A 14,989-nucleotide genomic window follows, 5' to 3' on the forward strand; every position below is an offset into this window, starting at 1 on the left:
GCCTCAGAACTTTTACAAGTCATTGTCACCACTAATTTTAATCCTTAATTATATTCCACCTTATATTGTTCTTAGTATGTCATGCTTGGGATTTATTTTAAGGTATATTTAAGTTCCTCAAAATGAAAATCCATCTCTTAAGACATTTCTGTATCCTAATATCTAGCATAAGTAGTGACTGAATATGGTCAATTGCAGAAAGCCTGAATTAGGCATTAAAAATGAAATGCATTTGTCTTTGGAAAGTGACTATCTTCTTTATATAAGCTGCTTTCATTTCTCCCCTCTCCTCATATTATTTCTCATTTTTCATCCCTCCAACTCTTGCAGGTTGTTAGCTCCTTAGGTTGGGGATTCCCTGGTGGCCCAGATGGTAAAGAATCTGCTTGCAATGCAGGAGACCTAGGTTCAATCCCTGGGTTGGGAAGATACCCTGGAGGAGAGCATGGAAATCCACTCCAGTATTCTTGCCTGGAAAGTCTCCATGGACAGAAGAGCCTGGCCAGCTACAGTCCATGGGGTCATAAAGAGTTAAGACATGACTGAGCTACTAAGTACAACATAGCTCTCCTTAGGTTGCTGGTGGTTGTTTAGTTGCTAAGTCATGTCTGACTCTTTGAGACCCCATGGACTGTATCCTGCCAGGCTTCTCTGTCCATGGGATTCTCCAGGCAAGAATACTGGACTGGGTAGCCATTCCCTTTTCTGGGGGGAATCTTCTTTGAGATGGAAAACAGAAAGTGAGTTAATGGGATAGCTCTAAAAAGATACCTTGCCCCTCTAAAGGAGGATTTAGCAGACTTTGGCCTTCATTTAAACTCCTTGTTTGGTATCAAGGATAGGATCTTTAGTCTAACACAATGATTGCCCTTGACTATAAAATGAGCTTACCAGGAAAAGCTGCCAATGCCCCATCCACCCTCAGCCATCCATTGTTCCTGAAACTTCAGCTAAGCAGCAAGCTGAAACTGACACCTGCTCTGAGGCTGCAACGAACAGCTCAGGACGACTGAAGGTACCTACTACTATTACACAAAATAGTAAAATAAGTAAGGAAATAAATAAATCATAGTAAACCAAAGTTTATGGTGTTCAATATATACATACTATTCACATTGTTTAAGTCTCTCAAGCAGTTTGTTTATTATGTAAAACGAAGAAAATATATTCCTATCAAGGGATAATCCTCTGGAATTCATTTTAGAGAAAAATCCAGTGTACTTTAACATCCCCATACCTTGTCAGAGGAACACTAGGAGGGACCATAACAGAGGTATTATACAAGGCAGAATATATCAGACACTCTAAATTGCTTGGCAAAATGCTAGGTCTGATGCTGTAAGAGCAATATTGCATAGGAACCTGGAATGTTAGGTCCATGAATCAAGGCAAATTGGAACTGGTCAAACAGGAAATGGCAAGAGTAAACGTTGACATCTTAGGAATCAGCGAACTACAATGGACTGGAATGGGTGAATTTAACTCAGATGACCATTATATCTACCAAGAATACCTCAGGGAAAATGGAATAGTCATCACAGTCAACAAAAGAGTCCAAAACGCAGTACTTGGATGCAATCTCAAAAACGACAGAATGATCTCTGTTCATTTCCAAGGCAAACCACTCAATATCACGGTAATCCAAGTCTATCTCCCGACCAGTAATGCTGAAGAAGCTGAATTTGAACGGTTCTATGAAGACCTACAAGACCTTTAGAACTAACACCCAAAAAAGATGTAATTTTCATTATAGGCGACTGGAATGCAAAAGTAGGAAGTCAAGAAACATCTGGAGTAACAGGCAAATTTGGCCTTGGAGAATAAAGCAGAATAAAGCAGGGCTAAGGCTTATAGAGTTTTGCCAAGAGAATGCACTGGTCATAGCAAACACCCTCTTCCAACAACACAAGAGAAGACTCTACACATGGACATCACCAGATGGTCAACAGCGAAATCAGACTGATTATGTTCTTTGCAGCCAAAGATGGAAAAGCTCTATACAGTCTGCAAAAACAAGACTGGGAGCTGACTGTGGCTTAGATCATGAACTCCTTATTGCCAAATTCAGACTTAAATTGAAGAAAGTCAAGAAAATCACTAGACCATTCAGGTATGACCTAAATTAATCCCTTACGATTATACAGTGGAAGTGGAAAATAATACTTAAGGGACTAGATCTGACAGAGTGCCTGATGAACTATGGACGTAGGTTTGTGACATTAGACAGGAGACAGGGATCAAGACCATCCACAAGAAAAAGAAATGCAAAAAAGCAAAATGGCTCACTGAGGCGGCCTTAAAAATCACTGTGAAAAGAAGAGAAGGGGAAAACAAAGGAGACAAGGAAAGATATACCCATTTGAATGCAGATTTCCAAAGAAGAGCAAGTAGAGATAAGAAAGCCATCCTCAGTGATCTGTGCAAAGAAATAGAGGAAAACAACAGAATGGGAAAGACTAGAGATCTCTTCAAGAAAATTAAGAGATACCAAGGGAACATTTCATGCAAAGATGGGATCAATAAAGGACAGAAATGGTATGGACCTAACAGAAGCAGAACATATTAAGAAGAGGTGGCAAGAATACACAGAAAAACTATACAAAAAAGATCTTCACAAATCAGATAATCATGATGGTGTGATCACTCACCTAGAGCCAGACATCCTGGAATGCAAAGTCAAGTGGGCCTTAGGAAGCATCATTATGAACAAAGCTAGTGGAGGTGATGGAATTCCAGTTGAGCTATTTCAAATCCTAAGAGATGTTGCTGTCAAAGTGCAGCATGCAATAAGCCAGCAAATTTGGAAAACTCAGCAGTGGCCACAGGACTGGAAAAGGTCAGTTTGCATTCCAATCCCAAAGAAAGGCAATGCCAAAGAACGCTCAAACTACTGCACAACTGCACTCATCTCACACGCTAGTAAAGCAGTGCTCAAAATTCTCCAAGCCAGGCTTCAGCAATACATGAACCGTGAACTTCCAGATGTTCAAGCTGGTTTTAGAAAAGGCAGAGGAACCAGAGATCAAATTGTCAGCATCTGCTGAATCATTGAAAAAGCAAGAGAGTTCCAGAAAAACATCTACTTCTGTTTCATTGATTATGCCAAAGCCTTTGACTGTGTGGATCACAATAAACTGTGGAAAATTCTGAAAGACATGGGAATATCAGACCTCCTGACCTGCCTCCAGAGAAATCTGTATGTAGGTCAGGAAGCAACGGTTAGAACTGGACATGGAACAACAGACTGGTTCCAAATAGGAAAAGGAGTACGTCAAGGCTGTATATTGTCACCCTGTTTATTTAACTTATATGCAGAGTACATCATGAGAAATGCTGGGCTGGATGAAGCACAAGCTGGAATCAAGATTGCCGGGAAAAATATCAATAACCTCAGATATGCAGATGACACCACCCTTATGGCAGAAAGTGAAGAAAAACTAAAGAGCCTCTTGATGAAAGAGAAAGAGGAGAGTGAAAATGTTGCCTTAAAGCTCAATATTCAGAAAACAAAGATCATGGCATCCGGTCCCATCACTTCATGGCAAATAGATGGGGAAACAGTGGAAACAGTGATAGACTATTTTTTGGGGCTCCCAAATCACTGCAGATGGTGACTACAGCCATGAAAATAAAAGACTCTTACTCCTTGGAAGACAAGTTATACCCAACCTAGACAGTATATTAAGGAGCAGAGACATCACTTTGCCAACAAAGCTATGTCTAGCAAGGCTATAGTTTTTCCAGTAGTCATGTATGGATATGAGAGTTGGACCATAAAGAAAGCTGAGCACCGAAGAACTGATGCTTTTGAACTGTGGTGTTGGAGAAGACTTTTGAGAGTCCCTTGGACTGCAAGGAGATCCAAGCAGTCCATCCTAAAGGAGATCAGTCCTGAGTGTTCATTGGAAGGACTGGTATTGAAGCTGAAGCTCCAATACTTTGGCCACCTGATGCGAAGAACTGACTCACTTGAAAAGACCCTTATGTTGGGACAGATTCAAGGCAGGAGAAGAGGGGGACAACAGAGGATGGGATGGTTGGATATCATCATCGACTCAACGGACATGAGTTTGAGTAAACTCTGGGAGTTGGTGATGGACAGGGAGGCCTGTTGTACTGTAGTCCATGGGTTTGCGAAGAGTCAGACACAACTGACTGACTGAACTGAACTGAACTGAATCCTAGCCACCTATTTCTAAGAAATAATATTTCAGTTTTATTCATGGGTTTTCTTTTACATGAACACAAGCTTTGAAGGGAAGATGTAAGGATCAAAAATTCTACTCCTATTCCCATTCAGCTGTGAAAAGAAACAAAAGAAATAAACCTAGGAATAGAGATAACTCACTCAGTATAAGACACTAAGTAAAAACTGAGAAAAGAATTGACAGTCATGCAAACTGGAAAAGCTGAAAGAAAGGCTGTGATCCAACAGTGTCTTCAAATTCGTCTGAGAAAGTTATGAAAGCATGAGAACGTTTAAATCAATATAGAACTGCCTTCCAGGCTAGCCATCTCCATCCACCATATTCCTTTATTTGTTCAAGTACTCATTTATTCAACAAAAATATATTAAGCATCCACTGTATCTGAGGCACTTTGCTTTAAATTGAAAATACAATGAAGAAGATGACAGGTTCACCAGACTCAAGAAAAAGGTACAGAAAAGAAAAAAGACAGAATCTTTTTTTTAAGACAGAATCTTTATGCAAAATAAGATAACATGTATAGTCTAAATCTTCCAGTGAAATCTAACTCAAATAAAAACATAAAAGATGCTTAATCTTCAACAGGCACTTTATCAGAAAATGTAATAGGTACTTGTTCTCAGGGTTGTGCTAGTGCCAACCCTGTACTTGCACAAACCTGACAGTGAGTGCCTCACTCACTCCATCTTAGTCCTGGCCCTGCTCTCTACCTCTACACACATTCTGTCTCAGTAGGCGAGAAGCTATTTAAAAAAAAAAAAAAAACTTAACAAGCATCATGCCAACAGCCCAATGGGATTTTGATAAGAAATCTGATACAAATTGGTTTGAAGTCAGATCAAGGTTTTCCAACCCAATAGTAGATGACCATCTATTAGATGGAGAGTAGCGCTTCTGGGAATCCTTCTGATTTGCAGTTAACCACCTCTACTCCACATACCCTCAGCTCGCTGATTTATTTTTCCTTTCAGTTGGGATTTTGTTTTGTTTGATGAGGGAATGTACAAACTAGGACATGCAAGAGGATGTCTTAAATGGGTGGAAAAATAAAAATAGCATGCATGAAGAAATATTCTGGTAACTTAACTTTTTCCCAAGCTACCTTCTGTTAAGCAAAAGGGACCAAAACGTAATCCCTGTACTTTTGAAGCTATGAATGAATGTGTCTACACAGGAATGCTCAAGTATACGCAGCACTTGGCAAATAAAAGTTGTTTGCCTACCTCTTCCAGCAAAAAGAGCAGCAATACATGGGCAGACATCCCAGGAAGACCATGCTCATCGCACCAAACCCAAACATCCGGAACATCTGCGTAGGCTCTGGTGGTTTAATTATATCCTGTTACTTTTATGACTTAAGCAAGAGAAGCAAATCTGAGCTCTTTCATAAAGTCTTTATTAAAAAAAAACTATTAGTTAATAAAGTAAAATAAGGAGATATTCTTATATGGCAGGTAAATATCATTGGTACTCTATAAGCAGCAGGAGTTTATGAAATGTTCTAGAAATACAACTAAAGGTTCAGTTTGTGTGTTCTCTCCAATGGACATGATTTAGCAACTGAACAACAACCCCAAAGGAAGCCTTAACAAAACAATCCTGTTTTTGTTAATATACTAGATTATTACTATTCAGACTATATATATTTCTTCCTGTGACGTAAGCATGTTTTTTCCTTGGCCATATGTTATACATTCTAGAATACTCAGGGAGTGAATCAATCTATGAATAGCTAACTTGAGAAAGGAATGGTTTCTTAAATGTTTACTTCTAAGTATAAAACATTATATTAAATGAAAAATCAAGAATTTGCAGGTGATTAAGTATATTTTTTCTTATATTCATTGGGAAATGTATTCTAATATGACTGGGGGATTGTAAGTCATGGTTCAATTTTTCCCTCTACAAGAATCAAATGTTTCTTAACACATAATATAAAGACTACATAAATGAATGAATTATAACACCATATGACATTGTTAAAACTGTAATACTATATTCACGATCGAGTTTAGGTTTCCATCATTAATACTAGATGCTCAATAATTGAATGCGGAGAAGGCAATGGGAACCCACTCCAGTACTCTTGCCTGGAAAATCCCATGGGCGGAGGAGCCTGGTAGGCTGCAGTCCATGGGGTCACACAGAGTCGGACATGACTGAAGCAACTTAGCAGCAGCAACAACTGAATGGGGCCTATACTAACCTAAGACACTGTTTTGCATGCATCCTTTTAGTACCATTTGTTAGTGCTTAATCATATAAATCAAATATGTCCATAAAGGGACCAACTGGTAGGATGTCCCCACTATCCAAATGAAGGAGTAAAAGCAGATGGTCTGGTGCTCAAAACATTGTAAAGAAAAAAAATTCTTAAGAGAAGAACCTAATTCAAAAACAAAATAACAAAGAAAGAAACTGATAAACAGACTGAACAAGAAACATTCAATTTACTGTTACATACTGAGATGCTGAAGAAAAAGATAAATGAGAAGAATTCTACTCAGGAAGAGAAGGTGGGAAGAGAAACTAAGCTAAGAAATATATTTATATATATATAAGACTGGTATTATCTCCCAGGCACATTGATGGTTACATCTCGTAGAGCCTGGGATCTATGGGAGAAGATAGTGACTAAAACAAACTCAAACTGCAACAGTTAGGACTTCCCTGGTGGTCCAGTGATTAAGGGGCTTCCCCGCTGGATCAGCAGTAAAGAATCCACCTGTAAGGCAGGAGATGCAGAAGATGCGAGTTGGATCCTGGGTAGGGAAGATCCCTGGAGGAGGAAATGGATACCCACTCCAATATTCTTGCGGGGAAAATCCCATGGACAGAGGATCCTGGTGGGCTACAGTCCATAGGATCGCAAAAGGTCAGATACAACTGACTCAGCAACTGAGCATGCAGGCACCAGTGGTTAAGACTCCATGCTTCCAATGCAGAGCATGCGGATTTGATCCCTGGTCGGGAACTAAGATCCCATGTGCCACTTAGCCAAAAAATTATAATAAAAACAACAACAAAAACCCACCATAGTCACACCTAAGGACTATGCAGAAACAGCTCATGTATAGAGGTCTCCAGGCCTTTCTACAGATGGTAGTATTGCTCTAGGGCTGGGAGCCTCCTTTAAGGGTTAAGCTAAGAGATCCAACTGTAAACATATGCCATTGTGACCTGTTTATTCAATTTTAAAAAACAGGAATATAATAAATGTAAAAGGATTAACTTACTGTCTCTCAGAGGGGCAAAACAGCTAACCGTAGCGGTCTCGATTGAAGAGTAACAGCATTTGTATTTCAAACATTCATCCTTGTTAAGATCTTGCCCCTGCTTGCAAGGCGTTAGCACCTGACCCTCCACTGGAACGCATGCTTTTAGAAACAAAATGCAAGAAAGAGATTTCAGCATGGTTAATAAGCACTTCCCCTAAATTAAATAATTACACAAGACAAAACCAAGGAAAAAACAAACAAGCTTGTACATTTAAAGAAAAGATTGAATGACATATACAAATAGTAATGAATGCTGAAAAAATAATTACTTAACATCACATTTCCAATTCTAGATGAACTCCAGAAAAATATAAATTGTTAACAGATCATTGGTAAGGTAGTTTTAAAATGACTTTAAACTTAAGTTGAGCAGTAGTGATACAAATATAACACAGAACAGAAGGTGTTAAATAGCTAGAACAGGCCAAATGCCTTTAAAACTAACACCTTGTTAAAAGAATACTACAGATACCCTCTTACTCAATGTTACTAAGCTACAGAAATGTACTGAATTCATCAATGAAAATGAATGTAAGTAAAATTCACACCATTCACTGCTAGAAAATACAGTAATATTATTGGCATCGACCTAGTTTCTGTCAACACTTAATCATATTGGCACTGCAATATGTTTTAAGATTCTTCCTTTTGGCCTTAAGTTACAACTCTAATTCTGAATAGGCAATAATTTATGGCATGAATACCAAGATTCATGCAACTACAATAAGTTCATACATAACTGAATCTGTAAAATTCACAAGCTCAAATAGCTGATTTTTTTAAAACACCTTGCTTTATATGAGAAACAAATGACAACTAAATAGACAGATATCAGATTTTTATTCAAAAAGAAAACCTCTACAGTATGGCTTAAGGTCAGCATAGAATCAATCTCCAATATTATCAACAACTACAGACTTAGAAAAGTAGTTAAGTGATGTTTTACAATCACTCTAAAGCACTTCAACATCAGCAAAAAACAACATAATGGTTATATTATTACCTCCTGGTATATTCTTATTATATTCTGCTTCTTTAAAGATTGACAATTCCTGAAGCTCAGGTAAAAATAATAACAGCTACCATTCATTAGTCATCTATTTGGGCCAAGTATCTTGCTTTACACATATTATTTCTAATCTTCACAAGAAACTCTCAAAATTGGTTTTACAATCTCCAGTTTTAAAATTAAGAAATAAAGGATCAGAGTAACTTGTGCAAGGTCACAAATTTAATACATTACTGGTTGGCCTGGATACTCATTTCCCAAACATTTTAGACATGTGAGAGATTAGCCTACTTTGTTGTTATACTCTAAACAAGTTGTTCCTCAATCTTGCCAGGCCCAGAGTGACTCTCCTCCCCAGGATGGACTGCATCTGGAATACCATGTTCAGTCCTGGACATCACACACTCAAGAAAGAGTGATAACTGTCAGGCTCTGGTCAGAGAGCTGATGAACTTCCTGTGTGCTGAGTTCCTCACTATTGGTATTATTCAAAGACCACTTTCCAGGAATGAAAATCACACAAGAAAAGATTTTAAATCATAGAAGAGACTGGGCTAGATCATCTGTAAGGTCCCTTCTAATGCTGGGCTTCTGTTATTTTATATCTAAATTAGTATCTGGAGTTTATGCCAGATACTAAAATTAGCTTTCAGATTCAATCACCAATTTTGAATAATAAAAAGGTAGAACAATTTTTATCAGCTATAAGTATATGATTTTGTCCAAAGGGAGAAGAACTGTGGGACCTCTCAAAGTTCCCTGTCTGTCTCAACATTATCATTTAAATCTGCAAGAGATGAATCTACTACTGTGCGTGCATGCTAAGTTGCTTCAGTCGTGTCTGACTCTTTGTGACCCCATGAACTGTAGCCTGCCAGGCTCCTCTGTCCATGGGATCCTCCAGGCAAGAATACTGGAGTGGGTTGCTATGCCTACTAAAATACTAAAAACAGTCTAATAATGAGATGACAGTCTTTTTGCTAGTGCTTAAGTGGGATGGATATTCATTTTTAATTACATAGGGGAAGAAATATATTGGCTAAAAGTACTTCATATTTTATGAACTTATAGTTTTTCTTTTTTGAGAATAAGGTATGTACATTTGTAAGTATTAATATTTAATGACTGTTGAAAGATGTGAATCAACCTGTGCTGTGTTTAGTCTCTCAGTCCTGTTCGACTCTTTGCGACCCCATGGACCGTATCCCGCCAGGCTCCTCTGTCCATGGATTTTTCCAGGCAAGAATACTAGAGTGGGTTGATATGCTCTCCTCCAGGAGATATTCCCAACCCAGGTCTCCCATATTATGGGTGGATTCTTTATTGTCTGAGCCAGCAGGGAAGCTCTGAATCAACCTAGGTAAGATATTTCTCTTAAAATGGGACAGTTTGATTTTACTGGGCGAAAACATCAATTTATAAATTGGTTTTCACTCAACTTACTGCACTAGGTTGGAGGAGTATTTCATAAATGCAGATACTTTATTTAGACTATTTTTAAAGGTGGCTTCAGTGTTTGTATAATGTACTTATTATAAGTAGCTTGGGATAGTTTACATCTGCTATCTTCTTAAGCTCTAAAGCTTGAATCATCATTTGTTGTTTATGACCAACTCCAACACTCATTAAACTATTCTCTTAGCTTCACAACAAAGCACCTTATCAGACTTCTCTTTCTCCAATCCATTTAACTGTAGAAGTATTTTAAACAAATTATTTGAGTTTCTTTATTTTGCTATTCTCATTAGTAGTATAGATGTTATAATGCTTGTTTTGAACTTGAAATCTCTATAGAGAAACATGAAGAGATTTATGCAAAGTCACAGAAGAATTCAGTGGTAGAGTCTGGAATTAAACAATGGACACAATTTCGTGCTTGTATTTATACATCAAATTTTGTTAGAATAAACTCTGCATGACTTTTAATAAAAGCTTCATCTTTGTAATTCACATGTCAATTTATTTGAACTTTCTCCTTGAAAGGGCATCACATGCTGTACAAAATGAAATGTGTTTATTTGTGGTTAATCTCAGGAGCCATCATGTGCTTGATAAACACATTATATACAGAACCACAAAAAGACAAAGATAATGTGACTTGAAGCCTGAACTTTTTATCATTAAAACAGATGGGAAAACATCTGGTATATTCCATAATATTAGAGCTACACAGTACCCTGATTAATGCCACAGAAGACACTGCTTTCACAAAACTGGATCAGTGACTAAATTTCAAGCAATGCCATTAAGGTAAATTGAGGTTTAGAAATTTGTAAAGGAAAAGTATTAACAAGCATTTATGGAATGCCTTAAAATACTGCCTCAATTTACTTCACAATTATTTCTGATAAGCATTTTCATTTTAATGATGAAGACATTGAGGCTCAGAGGTTATCTTGCCTAACGTAAAGGGCAGAGTCAGGATTAAAAATCAGGTGTATCTCACTCCACTACCAATAGACTACACTGCCTCCTGAACATTTAACTACTGGTTTCAAAACAAGGACACTGGGAGGAATAAAATAAAACAGGAACTTACTTGTTGGAAAGAAAAATCTTATCAGAGATCTCAAGGCAGAAGTTTCATTCAGAGATTGTCCATCAGCATTTTCACTGCTCCACAGAATATAGTTATTTGCAGATACAGAATCCATATACCCTTAAGAAAAGTGAAATTATTAACCCCAACATAAAGTTATCACCTTCCTTGACCCTTTAAAAGTAATTACCTTTGCTTAAATTAAATATGCAAAGTCTAAGAACTAACAGACATTGTATTTAAAACTCATAGCTGCTGCTGCTGCTGCTAAGTCACTTCAGTCATGTCCGACTCTGTGCAACCCCATAGACAGCAGCCCACCAGGCTCTCCCGTCCCTGGGATTCTCCAGGCAAGAACACTGGAGTAGGTTGCCATTTCCTTCTCCAATGCATGAAAGTGAAAAGGGAAAGTGAGGTTGCTCAGTCGTGCCCAACTCTTAGCGACCCCGTGGACTGGAGCCACCAGGCTCCTCCGTCCACGGGATTTTCCAGGCAAGAAAACTCATAGCAGCTAGATACAATTAATAATCAGAATACGTTTTTGCTGTGAAACAAAAAACTGAGTATTAAGTTTAAATAAATTAATTAAAAAATACATTTTAAGATGTTTAAACTATAGGCCGGAACATGCCATTGTTGAACTGTAAACTACAATAGTCAATTTGCCTCTGATAGTCTTGACATTCGGTGTGAAGATCACTCAGTCATGTCCTACTCTTTGTGACCGCATGGACTATAGCCTGTCAGGCTCCTCTGTCCATGGAATTCTCCAGGTAAGAATACTGAGTGGGTAGCTGTTCCCTTCTGCAGGGGGTCCTCCCAACCCAGGGATCCAACCCAGGTCTTCTGCACTGCAGATGCATTCTTTACCATCTGAGCCAGAAGGGAAGAACAAGAACACTGGAGTGGGTAGCCTCCACTTGTGGAGGATCTTCCAGACCCAGGAATCGAACCAGGGTTTCCTGCATTGCAGGCGGATTTTTTACCAGTTAAGTTTCCAGAGAAGCCCTTGACATTCAGAAGCCCAGTCAATTAACAACTTGGAAACAGTATGTATTCCAATTAAATTAGATGCCATCACAGGAACTCTTGGCAAATATGTTGGCTTCTTTATTTACTGATTTAAAAAAAAAACAACAAGGTTTTAGACATTGTAAACATTATCTCCTTCCTCACCACTTCAGAACAATCTGGTTGTAGTTTTACTGGCATAATTCCCTCCTATATAAGGGGAGAGTATATCCATCCTCATTCCCATAATAAGGATTTGTCCATATCATTAAGGATTTTCCAACATTGTCTTTAATAACTTAACGGCATTCCATTATACAACTCTATTATAAATGAGTTGATAATTTCTCCCATACCAAGACATTTAAGTTTTTTACAATTTATTGATATTACAAAGAACACTGGAGAAGGGAATAGCAAAGCACTTCAGTATTCTTGCCTTGAGAACCCCATGAACAGTATGAAAAGGCAAAAAGATAGGACACTGAAAGAGGAACTCCCCAGGTCAGTAGATGCCCAATATGCTACAGAAGTGGAGAACTAACTCCAGAAACAATGAAGGGATGGTGCCAAAGCAAAAACAACACCCCAGTTGTGGACGTGACTGGTAATGGAAGCAAGATTGTAAAGAGCAATATTGCATAGGAACCTGGAATGTTAGGTCCATGAATCAAGGCAAATTGGAAGTGGTCAAACAGGAGAGGGCAAGAGTGAATGTCGACATTTTAGGATTCGGCAAACTAAAATGGACTGGAATGGGTGAATTTAACTCAGGTGACCATTATATCTACTACTGTGACCAAGAATCCCCTAGGAGAAATGGACTAGCCATCAGTCAACAGAAGAGTCCAAAATGCAGTATTTGGATGCAATCTCAAAAACGACAGAATGATCTCTGTTCGTTTTCAAGGCAAACCACTCAATATCATGGTAATCCAAGTCTATGCCCCGACCAGTAATGCTGAAGAAGCTGAAGTTGAATGGTTCTATGAAGACCTACAAGACCTTTTAAAACTAACACCCAAAAAAGATATCCTTTTCATTATAGGGGACTGGAATGCAAAAGTAGAAAGCAAGTAACAGGCAAATTTGGCCTTGGAGTACAGAATGAAGGAAGGCAAAGGCTCATAGAGCTTTGCCAAGAGAATGTACTGGTCATAGCAAACACCCTCTTTCAACAACACAAGAGGAGACTCTACACATGGACATCACCAGATGATCAACAGTGAAATCAGATTGATTATGTTCTTTGCAGCCAAAGATGGAGAAGTTCTATAAAGTCTGCAAAAACAAACCGGGAGCTGATTGTGGCTTAGATCATGAACTCCTTATTGCCAAATTCAGACTTAAATTGAAGAAAGTCAAGAAAATCACTAGACCATTCAGCTATGACCTAAATCAATCCCTTACGATTATACAGTGGAAGTGGGAAATAATACTTAAGGGACTAGATCTGATAGACAGCGTGCCTGATGAATTATGGATGGAGGTTCATGACACTGTACAAGAGACAGGGATCAAGACCATCCACAAGAAAAAGAAATGTGAAAAAGCAAAATGGCTCTTTGAGGAAGCCTTACAAAACACTGTAAAAAGAAGAGAAGGGAAAAACAAAGGAGAAAAAGAAAGATATACCCATTTGAATGCAGAGTGCCAAAGAATACCAAGGAGAGATAAGAAAGCCTTCCACACCAATCCGTGCAAAGAAATAGAGGAAAACAATAGAATGGGAAAGACTAGAGATCCCTTCAAGAAAATTAGAGATACCAATTCTATGGGAAATTGAAATACCAATTTCAAGGGAACATTTCATGCAAAGATGGGCTCGATAAACTACAGAAATGGTATGGACCTAACACAAGCAGAACATATTAAGAAGAGGTGGCAAGAATACACAGAAGAACTGTACAAAAAAGATCTTCATGACCCAGATAATTATGATGGTGTGATCACTCAACTAGAGCCAGACATTCTGGAATGTGAAGTCAAGTGGGCCTTAAGAAACATCACTACGAACAAAGCTAGTGGAGGTGATGGAATTACAGTTGAGCTATTTCAAATCCTAAAAGATGATGCTGTGAAAGTGCTGCACTCAATATGCCAGCAAATTTGGAAAACTCAGCAGTGGCCACACGACTGGAAAAGGTCAGTTTTCATTCCAATCCCAAAGAAAGGCAATGCCAAAGAATGTTCAAACTAGTGCACAATTGCACTCATCTCATACACTAGTAAAGTAATGCTCAAAATTCTCCAAGCCATGCTTTAACAATATGTGAATCATGAACTTCAAGATGTTCAGGCCGGTTTTAGAAAAGGCAGAGGAACCAGAGTGTAGGAGACAGGAAGAATAAAAGAAAAGCATGTCCCGCTAAGGGCCACAAAAGAAATTTATAATTATTGATAAACTGGATGCTATGATACTCTTGGAACCAGTCCAGAGGGAAGAGTTCATAGTCTTGAAAACAAGATATGATCCTAGTTGCTTTAGGTATAGAGTTAGGTTATTTGACTTTTTTCTTGTTTCTTGAGGTTAAGCCTGTATTGCTATGAACATTCCCCTTAGCGCTGCTTTTACAGTGTCCCATAGGTTTTGGGTTGTTTTGTTTTCATTTTCATTCATTTCTATGCATATTTTGATTTCTTTTTTGATTTCTTCTGTGATTTGTTGGTTATTCAGAAGTGTTGTTCAGCCTCCGTATGTTGGAATTTTTAACAGTTTTTCTCCTGTAATTGACATCTAATCTTACTGCATTGTGGTCAGAAAAGATGCTTGGAATGATTTCAATTTTTTGAATTTACCAAGGCTAGATTTATGGCCCAGGATGTGATCTATCCTGGAGAAGGTTCCATGTGCACTTGAGAAATTTAGTTTCACTTTTTAAATGTAAATCTTTAATTCACCTGGAAAACATTTTGATATATGAAATAGGGATACATTTTTTTC

General features: G+C 38.2%; 1 protein-coding gene across 1 annotated transcript in view; it reads right to left on the minus strand.

Moving 5' to 3' along the window:
* Nucleotides 1-14,989, minus strand: part of FMR1NB (FMR1 neighbor) — a 40,036-nt gene that overhangs the window by 10,177 nt on the left and 14,870 nt on the right. Inside the window, exons 2-4 of the mRNA XM_027534945.1 lie at nucleotides 11,035-11,154; nucleotides 7,445-7,585; nucleotides 5,432-5,528 (exon numbers count right to left, since the gene is read on the minus strand). Coding sequence (XP_027390746.1) covers nucleotides 5,432-5,528; nucleotides 7,445-7,585; nucleotides 11,035-11,154 — 358 coding nt within the window. The remainder of the gene's footprint in view (nucleotides 1-5,431; nucleotides 5,529-7,444; nucleotides 7,586-11,034; nucleotides 11,155-14,989) is intronic.

This window comes from Bos indicus x Bos taurus, chromosome X (genome assembly GCF_003369695.1).
Source record: "Bos indicus x Bos taurus breed Angus x Brahman F1 hybrid chromosome X, Bos_hybrid_MaternalHap_v2.0, whole genome shotgun sequence".
In the NCBI taxonomy this organism is placed as follows: domain Eukaryota; kingdom Metazoa; phylum Chordata; class Mammalia; order Artiodactyla; family Bovidae; genus Bos; species Bos indicus x Bos taurus.